Source organism: Kryptolebias marmoratus, linkage group LG18, assembly GCF_001649575.2.
Source record: "Kryptolebias marmoratus isolate JLee-2015 linkage group LG18, ASM164957v2, whole genome shotgun sequence".
NCBI classification, from domain to species: domain Eukaryota; kingdom Metazoa; phylum Chordata; class Actinopteri; order Cyprinodontiformes; family Rivulidae; genus Kryptolebias; species Kryptolebias marmoratus.
This window is the reverse complement of record NC_051447.1, coordinates 19194741-19212459: the sequence shown is the minus strand read 5'-3', so window position 1 is coordinate 19212459 and position 17719 is coordinate 19194741. Positions and strand designations below refer to the sequence as shown.

Genomic DNA, 17719 nt, shown 5'->3' with positions numbered 1-17719 from the left:
AGACTGAGGAAACAAAGTTAACTTCCTGCCGCCCAGCTGGGTTCTCCAACCACCGGACAGCTTCAGGAACCGGCCTGAGTCCGAACGCACACCTGGAGCTAAAAGGAGCATCTTTACTGTTCTACATAAAAATATGAGTTTAATTAAATACAACACTATGGATAAATGATTAGATGTTAAGCTGCTAATCCACAAATTAAACTAACTGGATCTGTGGGGAAAGCAAAGCTATTATTTTCCGGACATTTCCCTTTTGGGACGCCGTAGTTTTCTAATCGACCAGCAGGGGGCGGCAGAAACAAACAAATAAGTCTCATCAATTTAACATGTTAATTTACTGCATTTTTTAAAATAAAGTGTCTTTTTCTTAAAATAAGATTATGCTTTCTCATAAATGAATAAATTAAACATATTACAGGACAACCTGACTTTTAAAATCAAACAATTTCAGTTTAACTTCATGATTTTTACTATTTATTATTTCTTTTTTACTTTAATACAAATTAGCATCACAGTGAATGTTAATCCTTTCATATAATAAATTTAGTTTTATTTCCTTGCAGCCTAAAAGGTGCTGCAGGAATGAAGTCGAGTTCGATCGTTTCCTAACTTTATATCAGAAGTTATTTTAAATTTTTAGACATTTTTTAAAATGTAAAAGGAGTCAGGAGATCTGGATTATAGATCTAAGATCTAAGATCAGTTAACAGAAATTAAAACCACAAAAATTAAAATAAATCACTTGAACGTTTGAAAAATGTCAGTTTTGAAGATGTTTCTGTTTTCATATTGGTCCAGGTTTTATTTCCAAACTGAAGAAACCAAATTATCATAAATAATTACCAAGAAAAGTGTCTAAAATGGCTCCTAAAGCCATCCTTTTCAGGCCTCCAGAGTTTGTTTTTTTACCTTCCTGAACAGAGTTTAAATTTTAAGATCAATAATTCTTCCAGTTTCATCCAAACAGGACGAAACCGGAACGTCCTGCAGCCCGTGAACCCATCCCAGGAATCCAATACCTTCCGGGTGTGTCACCTTGAATCAGTCCCCAAATGTGGGCGGGGCCTGCGCGGCTCTTTCAGACACACCCACATGTGGGCGGAGCCTCGGTGGTTTTAAATCCTGTGGCTGTGGTGAAGCTACAGTCAGATCTGCAGGATCCACTGGAGTATTTTAAGGAAAAACTGATCCAAAACTCGAGTCAGGTTCATGTTTTTGGTTTTATTATGACTGATCTGCGGAGCTCTTTGGTAAGTTTTTATTTATTCTTTTCTGTAAAAAGGAAAATTAGACTTTTTACACAATTACACTTTTTAATCTAACATAAAAACAGTTTTTGCAACACAGATTTAGAGGAATATATATTTAAAAACTTAACTAAGCAGGACACACGTGGATCTTTTTATAAAAGTACTTTTGATTTGTTTGATTTATGACTCTTTCAGGTAGATTTTTTCTGTACAGATTAAAAATGTCAAAAAGATTGATGTAATAATCATTTATAACAACAAAAACTTTCCTAACACAACCAAAAATACTATTTTCTTTAAGCAGAAATATCAAATGATGAGATAAACTCAACTTTTTTCAGTTTTATTCACATCTTTGTTCTAAACTTCGTTGTTCTGTTGAATTAAACCCAAACATATCATGAAGCTGAAAAAGGTTTTTGAATAAAATGTAAAATATATCAAAAGATGAGGCAAAAAATGTAAATTGTTTCACTGAAACCCAACAAGAAAACAAAAATAACTCCATATATCGTTATAAAATTTGGTTTTCTCCTCATTTAAGTTCTTTAAATCAAGGTCTGATCATTAAACCACATTATTTATTTTACAGAAAAGATCAATAATCTGTAGGGATGAGTTTATATAAAGAAGAGATATAAGACCAAACCAAACAGTGAGCTGAAAAATAAATTTTTCTAATAAAAGCAGCTTTAATCTGGTTGGATAAATGACCCCAAACTGGACCCGGTTCAGCAGAGCGACGTTTTTAATCATCCCCAGTTTATTTTTATGAATATTTCCTCCGTTTACACGTCAGTAACTCACATATTTCCCTGGTTTCGGCTCCAGGATCCAGTTCTGCAGCTTGCCGCCGCGGGTCGAACCGGTCCGTCGGGCGCCGGGATGCCGAGCCGAAGCCTCTGAAACAAACCGAACGTTTCAAACCTGCACTTTGTGCGTTTATGTAACGGAGAGGAATACAGATTTCACCTGCAGAGATAAAATACAGAACTTGGTTAAAGATTAAACCTGAAATATTTACCTAAAGCTCGCAGTTTCAACGCAAACGCCTCGAAGAATTTCATTTAACTCTGTTTTATTAATAAACATCAACAACTGAAGGACATTAAATAAAAGAGGTGAAAATATTAGATGAAAAGATATATTTCTTTAAACAACTGACTCATTTGTTTCGAGTCAAACTGTTTGAAAAGTTGTTTTTGTAGTTTCTTCGTCTTTTTAACAAATTTCCTGTTCCAGAACTTCACAAAACAGCAGCATTTATAAAAGTTTATATTTGTTTAGAGGCATTTTCTGTTAAATAAGTTCCTTGTTTCACATTTAAACTGGTCTAACATTAACTTCTTTAGGAGTTTGTTCAGGTCTACAAGCGTTAAAATTGTCTAAATTTAAAATTAAACAAGCAGAAATATCAGAAAACCTTAAAAGATTTAATAAATTTGCACATTGTTTTCTTTTTAATCATTTTATGGTTTGTTTTTACAGTTAAATCAGTTTTCATCCACCTGTTTGATCGTAACGCCTTCCAATGCTTTAAATGTCGTGACCTTTGACCTCTTCCTCGTGTTTTCTGACGTCCCTCCAGAGTCTCACGTAGAAGATTAGATGAGCCTTCGAACATGATTCCTGTTTTGTGCTAGAAGGTCGGGACCGTCCGCCCAAAGACCAAATGCCAGCTGACCTTTGACCCCTCTTCGCCATGGACGTCCATCTTCAGGGCAACTCTCAGCTCCACTACAGGGTCAACGGAGGCGCCCGTCCAAACTCCAGACTGGGCGTGAGTGTTTGAAAGGTTGTCATTTAATAAATAAATGTTTTAGAATTCAATAATGTGTTCGACCAAGTTACGACCCGTTTTTTTTATTTAAACACAAATAAATAAACGTCAGAGCAAGACACGATAACAAAAACACTAATAATAAAAAAGTTCACTTTAAATATGTGCTTTATAAATTTTTTTAAGTATTTAGGGGTAGTTAATATTATTTTTAGAAAGTAAATTTGATTTTACAAGTTAGTTTGACGTGAATCAGTGCCTGTTTAGATTAGCTTAGCTTAGCTAGCATACAGACACTGCAAATGTTTGGCGGGAAAAACTTCAACTCAAGATTTTTTTTTTTTTGCGAGGATACTTTTTTTTAACCACATAAACTAACCTTAAATGGCTGCGTATTGTTTCAGGAAGACGTTAAAACAGTGTGGTAGTAGCTAAGAGTCGTTGCTAACTTTCAGGAACGCTGACCGGTCGGGGCGGTGAAGCGGGAGGAGGAACTTTTCCGTCAGAGAGTTAATTTCTACTGAAAGTGACGTAAAAAAATCCAACAATTAAACATTTACCAGACAAACAAATACAGACCGGGTTATACGAAAGAAATAATAAACAGGAATCACAGTTTTGCTACTTTCAGCTAGCTTTTTGATATATTTAGCTTTGTGCTAGCATTCTGCTCTTTTTAACTTTTGACTATCCTTTAACTTTAGCTACTTTTAATTAGGTTTTAGCATCTTTTAGTTTTTAGCTAGCCTTTTGCTTCTTTTAGCTTTTAGCTAGCATTTTGCTCTGTTTAGCCTTTGGCTATCCTATTGCTTCTCTTAGCTAGCCTTTTAATACTTTCAGCTAGCCTCTTTTGCTAATTTTAACTTTTAGCTAGTATTTTGCTCCCTTTGGCCTTTAGCTAATGTTCTGCTTCTTTTAGCTAGCCTTTTGCTACTTTAGCAACCTAGTTTTAGCTTCTTCAGCGACCCTCAGCAGTCATGTTTTTACAGTAAACATTTTTCCTTTAGTTTGTGTTTAAAATATTCTGTCACTTTAAATAAAATCGTCCAATTTAACAGACAAAAAGCAGCCGAAACGACAAACAGTGAGCTAAAGTTTAGCTAAAGTTCTGTTCGACATATTTTTGTTTTATTTATCATCTATAAACACCTCGATCAACCTAATGAGGAACATCTTTGTTTAAACTCTGCATTCATTCAAGAAAAGCTGGTTTTAATGTTTAGTTAATTTAAATTTTCAGGCTTTTTGTTATAAGTTTGTAAATGAGGCTAACAGGCATCAAACTGGGGACAGATCCGGCTGATTTCTTGGACAGAAGTCCTTTTTTTTGTCCTCCTGAAGACAAACACAAACCTCAGACGAACTGCTGTTCCGCCCTCCAGGCTCTGGCTCGTGTTTCACAGAACGGTCCGTCATCATAAACCCTGAGAAATCAGCCTCTTAATCTCTTTGTTGAGGCTTGAGAACGACATTCATCATCGCCTCACATCGCAGCCGAACCGGTCGAGCTGCAGTTTTTCAGCTCCTGAGCCGCTTCGCCACAAAAGGCCCCGTTCATTCCAGCAGAAAGCAGCGGGTCGGCGATGATCTGGTTTCAGCCGGGTGTTGCTGCAGGTGAATCCTGCGTCTCTGTGGTTTTCCTGACACTGATGTCAGCAGCTAATCTTGTTCACAACAACGAGCTGAAGGTCGGCACCTCGAAGCCAAGAGTAGCAAACGAACATACGGGACCCGACTGTTGCTTTATTTGTTATAAATATTCCATTTTTCCTAAAGTTTATCATTAAAAAAAGAATCAATACATCCAATCATGAAGGTGGGAAAAGAACGTAGAAAGTTTTGGACACAGCATGAATCTTTGCAGATGTTTTGCTTGGTAGATATAATCCCTACGTCGACAACATTCTCATCTTTTTTGTTTTTTACGGTTGAAGGAAGACAACACGCTGCAGTATCTGAGCCCGGCGGAGAAGGAGTGCCTCCAGTTCTTCGAGGAGACCATCGAATCGTTGGAGGAGAGCCTGGAGGTGGATAACCGCAGGCCTAGAACCGGCAGGACCGCCGTCAACCACGTGGATGGACTTCCTGTTCTAAGCTCCAACCACAGGGTCAACGTGTCGTCCCACCAGGACATCATTGACCTGGTCCACCAAGAACCAGCTGTACAGAACCAAGAACCAGCCTTCAACCCCAGCAGCCCAGGTAGAGTACAGCTTTGTAGCTCAGTTAGTTTTATCTGTTAAAATAATTGTACAAATCTAAGCAAAAAACCTTCATCTTCCAGATTTTCAACACATGTTCCCGACTCCTGAAAGCCACTTTGAGGTGAAGCCAATCCGTGACAGCTTGCCTTCAGGGTACGACCCTTCCCTACCAAGTGGAAGCTACGGTTCTGCTGACGGTCATTCCTCCTACCACCCTCCTGGTTGTATCCCTACCCCTGTCTTGATCGCCCAGAAGATAGCCGAGAACAAGGGAGAGGGAACCACCAACTTGGATCCTTCCACGATACTTCGCCGCCTTAGTTCGGAGAAGTCGAGCAACAGGCCGAACGTTCACGTGAAGCACTCTCCTCATTCCCCTGCGAAGCCCAGGCGCTACCCGGCGAACATCAACGTGATCCACAGCAGCAAGGAGCCGAAGCCGGTGGCTAACGTGGACATCCACGAGAGACAGGAGCAGATGCTGTCAAACCTACCGGGTTCCTCTTACCCTCTGGTGCTGGATAACTCTCTGCAAGCGACGGACCAGACTGAGCGAAACGTCCCGGCTCGCCGTATTTCCTTTAACGACCCTGAGCCAGACAAATCCAGGATGGAGGCCTTGTCCAAGCTGGGCCTGAACAAGAACAAAGCCGCTGTACAGGACCACCCCAAAGATCCGGACACCAGAGCCAAAACTACGGAGCCCAGCGTCGCCCCAGCGGCTCAAAGCCCAAACGCTGTACCGCCTCCGAGCTACTTCTACAGCGAGCGGAAACCTGAGCCCCTCTCCCCCAAGAGCTTCCAGGAGAAGCCATCATCTCCAACAGCTGGCCTCCATTCTCCTCCTCCAACCGACGTCACCAAGTTGGAGTTTAACAACTACGGGGGGAAATCCATCATCGTCAATGCGGTTCCCTCAAAGAACGAACCTTTGACCCATCCGACCAGCCCCGAACCTAAAAACCTCCCGCCGGCGATGTCCAACCCCACGGAGCTCAATCCTTACGGAGGCAAGACGAAAGTCATGACCGCTGCAGCCGCACCTGCGACCAAGACCAACCTTCCCGACATCCTCAGCTCCCACATGGACAAGAACCAACCCACGGCCGCCAAGCTGGAGCCGCAGCTCGCTGAGCTCAACAGCTACGGAGGGAAGAGCCGAAGCATCAACCCCACCAACAGGTCGACAAGCAAAAGCGCCAAACCTCCGCCGCCGGCCACGGCCCCGAGACCCCCTCGCAGCTCCTACCAAGGCATTAACACTCCCCCAAAACCCTCGCCTCGGGCCTTGTCCCCGGATCACAAGCGGAAGCCCAGCTCCATGTTCCGTCCTCAGGGGATAACGGTGCAGTTTTGCGGCCGGGGGGCCATGAACGAGTCGCGCAGGGAGGCCCTCAGGAAGCTGGGGCTGCTCAAAGACTCCTGATGAACTCTTTTCTCTCTACAGCCAAACCAGAACTTCTGCTTGGTCATGACAACGGTATGTGAGAAGTTTCCACGCCGGTCTGAATGTGAGGTGCGGCTGAAGGCAGAGCTGCGGAACCCGATCCACCTGCAGAGCCAGTTTTTATCTGCTTGACATTTAAAGAAAACCTGACCGCACAGCTGATGCATTCCCAACATTGTTTCCTTGACCGAAATCTCAACAGAAACTGAGTCGAGACTTCAAGACGTTGTTTACCTCGCCTCCGATGAGACAAAAGGTTCTTTAAGGATTTGAGCAGCATTTTATGTCTCCCCGTCTTTAAGGTTGTTATTGTTGCGATGTAACGTGGGAAAAGGGAGACATTTTTATATTTTATCCTGTCTACTGGGGTCCTTTGGTGCTTTTAAACTTCTCAAGCCGACCTGGCGCCTAAAATTCCCTTCATGGTTTTAATTTATATTTGTATCAAACCTGGAACTCATTGAAGAACAGTTTGAGACAAAAATGAGAGAAAATACGGAAATTTTCCACTTAGAGTCGCAGCAAATTGGTACTTTTCTATGTAGCTGCAGGTAAACCGTCATTCCTTCGAAGGGCGTGCATTTTTTGTGCAATTTAGTCGAAAAATCTTCTTATTTTTGGTTTCATCGGTCCATAAACCCTCCTAAAGTTGCATTCATCGCACTTTCTGACTCACAGAAACTAAACTGAGACTGATTGGAGACAGCTTTCAGACATTCTGCGACACGTTTGAGGAACATTTGCAGTTTCCGAGCTTCGACTCGCACTTTGGAAACCGAGAACTTCTGCAAACGTTTCGAGACATTTTGGAGACTCGCTGGGGAATGCCTGCAGCCTGTTGGCTTCACGGAGGACAAAATGGAGGATTAGCCAAAAAACGATCTGTGGGGTTGGATCGATGAACGTTTTCCAGGAACTCGAAAGTTTATTAAAACCTTTTTAATGGCGGCCATTTTAGCTTTTAAAGACTGACATTTATTCACATTAACCCATTCAGGGCAGCGTGGACTATAGGAACCTTTTACAAAATGAATTATTAATGACACCGTGGGCTTCTTGGGCTAAAATGATACAAAAATATTTAGGATAAAAATAAAAAAAGCTAATTACTGACAAAAACACATGAATTACACGTTTTTCACATGTGACCTGGGGAACATGTTAAAAATGTTACAAAATCACATGTAAAACATGCATTTCACATGTTAGTTTAAGATGTTTTCACATGTGAAACCATGCAGTTCTTTCACAAGTGAATTTCATGTGAAAAGTCACATGTGAAACATGTAAAAAATGTGCATTTCACATGTTAATGTTCCAACTTTCCATTGGAGACAACATGTCCAAATTCCCATGGGAAATGTGAAAAACATGTACATGTTAATTTCATGTTTTCACATATGAAAATGAGATTTTTCACATGTGAGCAGGTAAACATGTTAAAAATGTTATAAAATCATACGGAAAACAAGCAAAACATGTAATTCACATGTTAGTTTAAGATGTTTTCACATCTGAATTTCATGTGAAAAGTCACATGTGAAACTAAAAAAAAATGTGCGTTTCACATGTTAATTTTCCAACTTTCCATTGGAGAAAACGTGCTAAATTAACATGTGAAATATGGAAAACGTACATGTTAATTTCATGTTTTCACATATGAAAATTAAGATTTTTTACATGTGAATTTCATGTGAAAAGTCACATGTGAAACGTAAAAAAAAGTGCATTTCACATGTTAATTTTCCAACTTTTCATTGGAGAAAATGTGCTTAATTAACATGTGAAGTTATGTTTTGTTTGGTTCCAAATTTACATGGGAAATGTGAAAAACGTACATGTTCATTTCATGTTTTCACATGTGAAGTTTGTGTCTTTTTGTTCAAAAGTCCCAAAGTGTGCAAAACGTTTCACATGGTAATTTAACATTTTTTCACGTGATTTTCATGTTTTTTCCTAGAAGGGAAGAATTAAAAAGTGAAGCCTAAAAATCACATTTTATTCTAAAACAAAACTAAAAATTTAATTATTTTGATTAAGTTTTTTTTTACAGAAGCATCCTGTGACGTCATTTAAAAGTTTGAAGCCGTTTTCTTTTTGAGACACGAAGTAAATCTCAGGCTGTGAACTCTGACCTTTGTGTTTTAGTTTGTTGTTTATCTTCTGGACATTTAGTTTCTTGTAACAGTTTTGTTTTTTGGGAGAACGTTAAAAGCCTGAGAGGAGTAGTTTCTCTCAGCCCAGCTGGAAGCTGCAGGATATTTTTACTCCGGACCGCAGACCGAAAGCTGGTTATTGTCAGTAAAACCACACGGTCTGGAAATACGACTCGACTCACTTCTATTTTCTCATTTCTGTCGATAACTTTGCTGTGTGTTATTTAACTGTTGTATACCGAGCGTGTGTGTGTGTGTGTGTTTTATAAGGACTCCGGCCTCTGTAGCTCATCTACAGGAACTTTTGAAGTATATTTAGTGATTTTTTGTTTTGTTTTCAGACTCCGGCTCTCTGCAGTTCAGCTGCAGTTTTATTGAAGTATCAGACGGTGCGTGCATACAGTTCCTAACTACTTCCTGTTTTATGAGGAAACGTTTCTGCAAAGTGTGAATAATATCGTCCCAGAATGATGTGGAAAAAGTGATTCGATGTGCGGTAAATCGGTGTAAATCAGTTGCTGCTAACTGCCTGGTGGTACGGGTTCATGCTGAAATGTCCATCTTGTAAATAAAACTAAAATGTTGATTTTTGTCCCTTAATAAACAGAGTAATATAAAATAAACCTGCTTGTTTGCCTTTTATTAAACGTAAAGAAGGAACCCCCGTCGGAGCTCCAGTCTGCTAATCTTATCCTGCAGTTTCAGGAAAAAAACTCAAAATGTGCGTCTCGATCTGGAACATCGAGCTGCGAAGTTTGGTAGAAATGCATCGAATGATGTGGGCAAAATTAACAAAAAAATATGAAATATTTCCCCATAGACGTCGATGGGTTTTCGGTGAAACGAGCGTTAAAAGCAGCTCAGACATAATTAAAAAAAAACATCGTTCAACCTTTCTACGGGTCGCAGACAGCTGGACTTCCTGTTTTCATATCTTTAACGTTTTTTTTATAAAATCACAGTTAAAGTTTCAGGATTTAGGCAGATTCACCGCAGATTGACTCCACTGAGCTGCTGAACGATCTTTACACTTCTGGAACAATTTATAAATCAAAACAGGAAAAAAAACTGGTCTTCTTTCATCCAGTTTGTCTCTCGCTGCTTTACGAATTATAATTTTCTCGTAACAGAGTTCAAACTACGCACTCACACTCCCATTGACTCCCACAGACTCCCAGACTCCCACAGACTCCCATAAACTCCCACAGACTCCCACTGACTCTCACTGAGTCCCATTGACTCCCATAGACTTTCATAGACTCCCACAGACTCCCATAGACTCCCACTGACTCCCACAGACTCCCATAGACTCCCACACACTCCCACTGACTCCCATAGACTCCCACTGACTCCCATAGACTCCCACAGACTCCCACAGCCTCCCACTGAGTCCCATTGACTCCCATAGACTCCCACTGACTCCCAGACTCCCACAGACTCCCACTGACTCCCATAGACTCCCACTGACTCCCATAGACTCTCACTGAGTCCCATTGACTCCCACTGAGTCCCATAGACTCCCACTGACTCCCACAGACTCCCACTGACTCCCACTGACTCTCACTGAGTCCCATTGACTCCCATAGACTTTCATAGACTCCCACAGACTCCCACTGACTCCCATTAACTCTCACTGACTCCCACTGACTCTCACTGAGTCCCATTGACTCCCATAGACTTTCATAGACTCCCACTGAGTCCCATTGACTCCCATAGACTTTCATAGACTCCCATAGACTCTCACTGACTCCCATTGACTCCCATAGACTTTCATAGACTCCCATAGACTCCCACTGACTCCCATTGACTCCCATAGACTTTCATAGACTCTCACTGACTCCCACTGACTCCCATAGACTTTCATAGACTCCCACAGACTCCCACTGACTCCCATTAACTCTCACTGACTCCCACTGACTCTCACTGAGTCCCATTGACTCCCATAGACTTTCATAGACTCCCACTGAGTCCCATTGACTCCCATAGACTTTCATAGACTCCCATAGACTCTCACTGACTCCCATTGACTCCCATAGACTTTCATAGACTCCCATAGACTCCCACTGACTCCCATTGACTCCCATAGACTTTCATAGACTCTCACTGACTCCCACTGACTCCCATAGACTTTCATAGACTCCCACAGACTCCCACTGACTCCCATTAACTCTCACTGACTCCCACTGACTCTCACTGAGTCCCATTGACTCCCATAGACTTTCATAGACTCCCATAGACTCCCACTGACTCTCACTGACTCTCACTGAGTCCCATTGACTCCCATAGACTTTCATAGACTCCCATAGACTCCCACTGAGTCCCATTGACTCCCATAGACTTTCATAGACTCCCATAGACTCTCACTGACTCCCATTGACTCCCATAGACTTTCATAGACTCCCATAGACTCTCACTGACTCCCATAGACTCCCACTGACTCCCACTGAGTCCCATTGACTCCCATAGACTCCCACAGACTCCCACTGACTCCCATTAACTCTCACTGACTCCCACAGACTCCCACTGACTCCCACTGACTCCCATTGACTCCCACTGTCTGAGCTCCCAATTTTCTCTTCCAAACAGGAAGTCAAGCTGTTTTTAGTCTCCGTAGAAACAAACTCCACGTGTTTACATTGAGTGCGTACCCGCGTTCCCAGACTTTTACATCCATATATCTGAAAAGCTCGTGGAGTAAATTCCTTCAAGCTGCACCTTTTGATGCAGTTAAAGAAAAGCTTGTGTTTGATTTCTTCGCTTGAATTTTGAAGCAGCTTTAAGGAATCTGAGCTTTTCTTTTCGTGCTCAGATGCAGCGTTTAGCAGAAAGTTCTGGCAGGAAATGAGGAAATTCTTCGGCCTCCTGCCTTGTAATTAAGACTTCGACAAACAAGACGCACCCTCGCAAACAAGAACAAACCACCAACACAAAACTGACCTGGTTTACAGACCAGAAGTCTCAGATAAACTGGGTTAAATCCTCTTTATTGTGAGAGTTTTAAACCTCGACACAGAAACTTTACAGCGAAGAAAAGACAGAAACCTGAAAGGCTCATGCAGCCGAGTAGAAACTCACAGGAAGACTTTCAGGCACGCCGGAATCCAGAACGAGAAAAAGAACTCGGGTTGAAGTTTTAAAACTAAAAACAAAAAGCGACGACGACCCGAAGGAGTAAATGTTGGATCGGTGACGCCGTCAGGCCTCCAGGATCCTCCAGGATCAGGACAAAGTTCCTAACGACACCAGACTCCGCCTCCTTTAAAGCGTCACGATTGGTTCAGACGGGTCGTTTTTAAAAGGAAGTTCTGAGGTTTGCAGATCATTTTACACAAAGTTTGTCAGGATTTAAGTTGTATTTACATTTTTATTACGCTGCCGTTTTCCTAGTTTGATCCATTTCATACAGTCTGAGTCAAATTTTACTTTTTTTTTTTTATTTAACAACTTTACGATTACCAGTCCCCCCCCCCGAAACAGTTCCCCCCCGACTCAGCACGCCAAAGCTCTCAGGTGATCAGTTCGTGTTCAGACTTCCTGTTGAGAACGACTCTCAGCTACTGTTTCATCTGCTGCAGGGGTCAGAGGTCGGCCCCCACAGGTGTCAGAGGTCGGCCCCCTCAGGGGTCAGAGGTCGGCCCCCGCAGGTGTCAGAGGTCGGCCCCCGCAGGTGTCAGAGGTCGGCCCCCGCAGGTGTCAGAGGTCGGCCCCCTCAGGTGTCAGAGGTCGGCCCCCGCAGGTGTCAGAGGTCGGCCCCCGCAGGTGTCAGAGGTCGGCCCCCGCAGGTGTCAGAGGTCGGCCCCCTCAGGTGTCAGAGGTCGGCCCCCGCAGGTGTCAGAGGTCGGCCCCCGCAGGTGTCAGAGGTCGGCCCCCGCAGGTGTCAGAGGTCGGCCCCCTCAGGTGTCAGAGGTCGGCCCCCGCAGGTGTCAGAGGTCGGCCCCCGCAGGTGTCAGAGGTCGGCCCCCGCAGGTGTCAGAGGTCGGCCCCCTCAGGTGTCAGAGGTCGGCCCCCGCAGGTGTCAGAGGTCGGCCCCCGCAGGTGTCAGAGGTCGGCCCCCGCAGGTGTCAGAGGTCGGCCCCCTCAGGTGTCAGAGGTCGGCCCCCGCAGGTGTCAGAGGTCGGCCCCCGCAGGTGTCAGAGGTCGGCCCCCTCAGGGGTCAGAGGTCGGCCCCCGCAGGTGTCAGAGGTCGGCCCTCTCAGGGGTCAGAGGTCGGCCCCCGCAGGTGTCAGAGGTCGGCCCCCGCAGGGGTCAGAGGTCGGCCCCCGCAGGTGTCAGAGGTCGGCCCTCTAAGGGGTCAGAGGTTGGCCACCTCAGGTGTCAGAGGTCGGCCCCCGCAGGGGTCAGAGTAATTGTGGTCAATTAGCTGTGGCGGCCATCTTGAAGTGGTTTGACTGCAGCCTCCACAGACACGGAGCTTCCAGCAGCTGAGAGTCGTTCACAACAAACAGTCTGAGCTCTGACCGACGCCATCAGGTTTCTGCTGAAATATTTGGCGTTCGATGCGGATTTTTCAGGGAAAGCTGGTTTAACTCTGGGGGGGGGGGGGTGTTTCAGTTCATAAATCTACTAAATCGGCCATCTTTACAGCAGTTAATGAGACGATTACGACTCCAAGAATCCTTCAGAATCAAAAACAGACTCTTCGGAGAGACGAAAGTTTTAATCATTTTTAAATAATCTTTTTTTAATTACTAACGGATTCATTCAAAACTCCAACAGCAGAAATAAAACAGGTCCAATTAATGAAAAACTAATTTGATCTCAGAAATGAAGCGTTTTTAAATTATTGAGGCTTCATATGATGGAAACGCAGCAGGAATTTAAATGTTCCAATCAGCTTCTTTTTTTGGTCAAATTGAATATTTTGACGTTTCTGATCTTACTTGATAATCCTGAGAAGAAAATCATCAGCAAACATCAACCCAGAGACGAACGTCCAACCCAGCCGTCCACTCTCGCGTCTTTCCTGCGACTGAATCGCTCCGACTTCAACACGTCAGACGTGACCCCAGAGTCCGAGCCGAGAATCAAAGATAAACTGAAGTAAAGCAGGAAAATGTCCAGGAGGTTTGTTTGTCCTCCACCTGGGGGACGGCGGGACATCCGCCTCGTCTCCTCCCGTCTGTGTGAAGTCCGTTTTCAGGTCCAGACAGTCGTGATGTTTGTTTGGGTTTTTTTTTTTCGTCATCTCTGGCAACAGACAAAAAAGAAAGAGAGCCGCCTGTCTGAGCCCTGACCTTTGACCCCAGCTCCTCCTCCTGGGTGACAGTCTGTCCAGGTCAGGGGTCCGGTCTGTCCCGACGTCAGCGGGGGACTCGTTCCCGGTTGCGGCCGGCTCCCCCTCCCGATCTCCTCGTCCTCTCTCTCTCTTTTGCTCATTCGTTCTCCGTCGTGCTCGCTCGCTCAGCCCGGGCCCAGACCGCCATCAGCGTCTCCTGGAGGACAGAGCAGGACACTTACTGCAGACGAGCCGAAGACACAAACTTCTCATCTTTAATTCTTCTGTTTTACTTGGTTTAGTTTTAAAAACAAGAAGAACAACTTTAAAATAAAAACCTTCTGCACGTTTTATGCTGTTAAATTAAAGCTAAAATGTCGGATAAAACGCTGAGTCAGCATTTATTTATAATCGAACTACAGAAGATTTATACTTTTCGAAATATTTAATTTTATTTACAAATATTTTCCTATAGAAACACGTTAAGATCTCTTCAGTTCCTTCAGAAACTTTGATCTGTTTCAGCAAAACAGCTGTTTTTTTACCTTTTAGCTTTAAGCTAACGTTTCCCCACTTTTATCTTTTAGCTAGCCTTCTGCTACTTTCAGCTGAAAGCTAGCTTTAGCTTCTTAGCTTCTAGCTATTCTTGTGATACTTTTAGCAACCATTTCAAATTTTTAGCCTTTAGCTAGCTTTTTGTAAGTTTCAGTGTTTAGCTAACCTTTTCCAAGTTTTAGCTTTAATGTACCCTTTTGCTACTTTTTGCTACTTTTACTTTATGGCTAGCGTTTTGCTTTTAGATAGCCTTTTGCTACTTGAAGCTTATAGCTAGTCTTTTAACGGTTTTTAGCATTTTTAGCCTCCTGCAACTGTTAGCTTTTAATTTTTAGCTTTTAGCTATGTTTCTGTAAGTTTCAGCTCTTATCTACCCTTTTGCTTCTTCTACCTAGTTTTTACTACTTTTAGCTTCTGGCTAGCCTTTTGCTTTTAGCTCATCTTTTGCTGTTTCTAGTGCTTAGTTAGTCTTTTCCAACTGTTAGCTTTTAGCTAGCCTTTAGCTGGTTTTAGCGTGACCCACTCAGTTTTAGCTGGTTTGGTCTTTTGGCGCTCGCTCAGCATTTTATCAGAAGCGTCCTCTCTGATCTACTGGAAGACATGTCCCTGCTGTCCCTGCTGCTTGTCCGTCCTGTCTGTCCCTCTCTGCCTGTTCGGAGAGACGCCGGTCAGTGACAGCGAGGGCGTGTCCTCGCGGCGGTCGGGGACGCCACACTCACCTTCCCCCGGTTTTGAAGATCAGGTCGGCGTTGGGAGCGCCTTTCGGGTGCTGGTAGCGAGGCCGGCGCTCGCGGTTGGTGTTGGCCTGAGCCGGACGCTGAGCCAACGACTGCATCATCTCTGTGAGACGGAGAGGAGAGAAGAGGTTCCATCAGAGCCGAAGAACGCACAGTCAGCAGCCGTTTTAGCTGTTTTTAAAATGTTCAGCTCTTTCAGGAGACGGCTGCTGTGATTTGAGGCAGAAATATTTTCCCTGAAGAAAAAACACGAAGATTTCTTCATTTCCTTCAAAACATTTTTCTGTTTTTACCTTTTTATGCAACTTTTAGCTACTGATTTGTTTTGCAAATTTACTAAATTTAACCTTTAACTACCGTTTTGCTCATTTTAGTTTTTAGCAACTGTATTTCTACTATTTTGCCACTTTTAGCTACCTTCTGCCTTTTAGCTAGTTTTGGCTTTTTTTCTGCATTTTCGCTAGTTTTAGCTACTGTCTGCCATTTTGCTAGCTTTAGCTACTTTCTGCCATTTTGCTAGTTTTAGCTACTTTCTGCCATTTCACCAGTTTTACCTTTTTTTCTGCCATTTTGCTAGTTTTAGCTTTTTTCTGCCATGTCGCTAGTTTTAGCTACTTTCAGCCATTTCGCTAGTTTTAGCTTTTTTCTGCCACTTTGCTAGTTTTAGCTATTTTTCTGCCATTTCGCCAGTTTTAGCTTTGTTTCTGCCATGTCGCTAGTTTGAGCTACTTTCTGCTGTTTTACTGATTTAACCTTTTAGCTGCTGTTCTGCTAGTTTTAGCTGTTTTCTTTCATTCGGCGCTCCTAACTGTCGTCTTAAATCTAAAACACAGAAAAGTCCAAAAAACGAAGTTTATTTTTTATCAGCCGAGGATCAAACGTCTACGAAGTGATTTTAGCCACAGATGGTGGCGACAGGAAGTTGTTTTTCGGCTGCTTTAGTTTCCTGACGGCGATGATAAAAGATTTACGAGCGAGACTCTTCAGGAAGCGGTTCTGATTGGTTTCCGCCGACACTCGGGTTCTTTGAGGCGAGCGAGCCGCGGCCCGTACCCTGGTAGTCCTCCTGCTCCTGCCTCTCGTTGATGTCCAGGGTCAGCTTCTTCATCCTCATCCGCTCCTCCTGCTCCGCCTGCTGCTGGTTGAAGTGATTCGCCGCCAGGTGGGACGACAGCGGAACGTTCAGGATCTTATACTGCCGGCCAGGAGAACAAGAACACGGTCAGTGGAGAACCCTTGGAACCCTCTGAGGACCCAAGAACCACAGGAAGGAAGTGCCTCAAACTCTCCCAATGGCTGATTAGTGGTTTGGGTCAACCTGATTAAAAATGGCCGCCACAGCCACCTTAGCAAACACAAAGACGGTTGAGCTGAGGTATGAGCGATGATTCTGACAGTAACCTCCGGATTCTCCTGCAAGCAGTTCTCTGTTCAAATTTAAAAATGGCCGCCATAGCTAGCAAACAAAATAAAAACAAGTCCTTTTTTTGAGCTCCTGTTAAATGAAACATCAGGAAGAGTTTGACTTTTTTAACGTGATTAATGTCTTTAAATAAAAACAACGAAGCTACAAGAAGCAGCTTAGCTTAGCATAAAGACTGGAAACGGGTGGAAACTGCTAGCCTCGCTCTGCTGACAGACATGATGTGCTGCTGCGGCCGTCTGCAGCTTCACATTTACCTCCTTAGAAAGGTGGAGCAGAAAAACAGCAGCTGAATGTTGGTTTTGTTCAGCTGTTCAGTGTGTGTGTGTGTTTCCTGCACACACACACACACACACACACACACACACACACACAGGGCGCCTGTTCTCCCCGCTGCAGTCGCGGCGGCGTGTTTACACACACAGAAAGCCGCTCTGTGTTTTCTCCTCCGTGAGCTCGAGTCCTGACAGAAAAGACCCGTCACGCCCTGCGGTGAAAGGAGCCACTTTCTGCCCTCAAGCCACACGTTGCACCACTCGCTCACATTTAATGTATATCTGGGAGCATTTAACCCCACGTGTGCCGGATCCTGAAACAGCCTCAGTTCTGTAACTTATCTCCCTCTTTAATCTGTGCTTGATTTCTGATTTAAACTCCTACAAACAGTTTCCTGTCCTCCCTGCTGACCCGTTTCTTTGAGTTGCGACAGACACTAAAAATGATACCTGAAGCATTTTGAACAAAATTTACATCAGACCAACTAAAGTTGGTCAATTTGTACAAGAAGGCGTAAAAAGTCAACTTGAACAGGATTTTATCTAGAAGAAGTAGCTGTTTCAGTCTAAACAACCATAACTTTTAATATCTAAACCAAAAATCCTTCCTAGTTCTGTAAGATAATTCCCAACAAACATTGACATTCTCAAAAGGTGCTTTATTTGAGAACTTTGAT

The 17719-nt window shown here is 43.5% G+C and overlaps 2 protein-coding genes across 3 annotated transcripts in view; one reads left to right on the top strand and one right to left on the bottom strand.

Annotated features, from left to right (window-relative positions):
- The first annotated feature begins 1116 nt into the window (after nucleotides 1-1116).
- On the top strand, nucleotides 1117-9460 carry LOC108249649 (specifically androgen-regulated gene protein). Its single transcript, XM_017439157.3, has 4 exons — nucleotides 1117-1250; nucleotides 2839-3030; nucleotides 4965-5232; nucleotides 5315-9460. Exons 2-4 carry the CDS (start codon nucleotides 2953-2955, stop codon nucleotides 6658-6660), a joined length of 1692 nt encoding a protein of 563 aa, XP_017294646.1. The 5' UTR covers nucleotides 1117-1250; nucleotides 2839-2952; the 3' UTR covers nucleotides 6661-9460.
- Nucleotides 9461-11802: 2342 nt separating this feature from the next.
- upf2 (UPF2 regulator of nonsense mediated mRNA decay) overlaps nucleotides 11803-17719 on the bottom strand; it is a 25063-nt gene continuing 19146 nt past the window's right edge. Inside the window, exons 19-21 of one of the 2 annotated variants that reach the window (XM_017439155.2) lie at nucleotides 16398-16539; nucleotides 15327-15447; nucleotides 11803-14269 (exon numbers count right to left, since the gene is read on the bottom strand). In XM_017439155.2, coding sequence (XP_017294644.2) covers nucleotides 14260-14269; nucleotides 15327-15447; nucleotides 16398-16539 — 273 coding nt within the window. In that variant the 3' untranslated portion in view covers nucleotides 11803-14259. The remainder of the gene's footprint in view (nucleotides 14270-15326; nucleotides 15448-16397; nucleotides 16540-17719) is intronic. The other variant, XM_037981135.1, reaches the window with a different exon arrangement.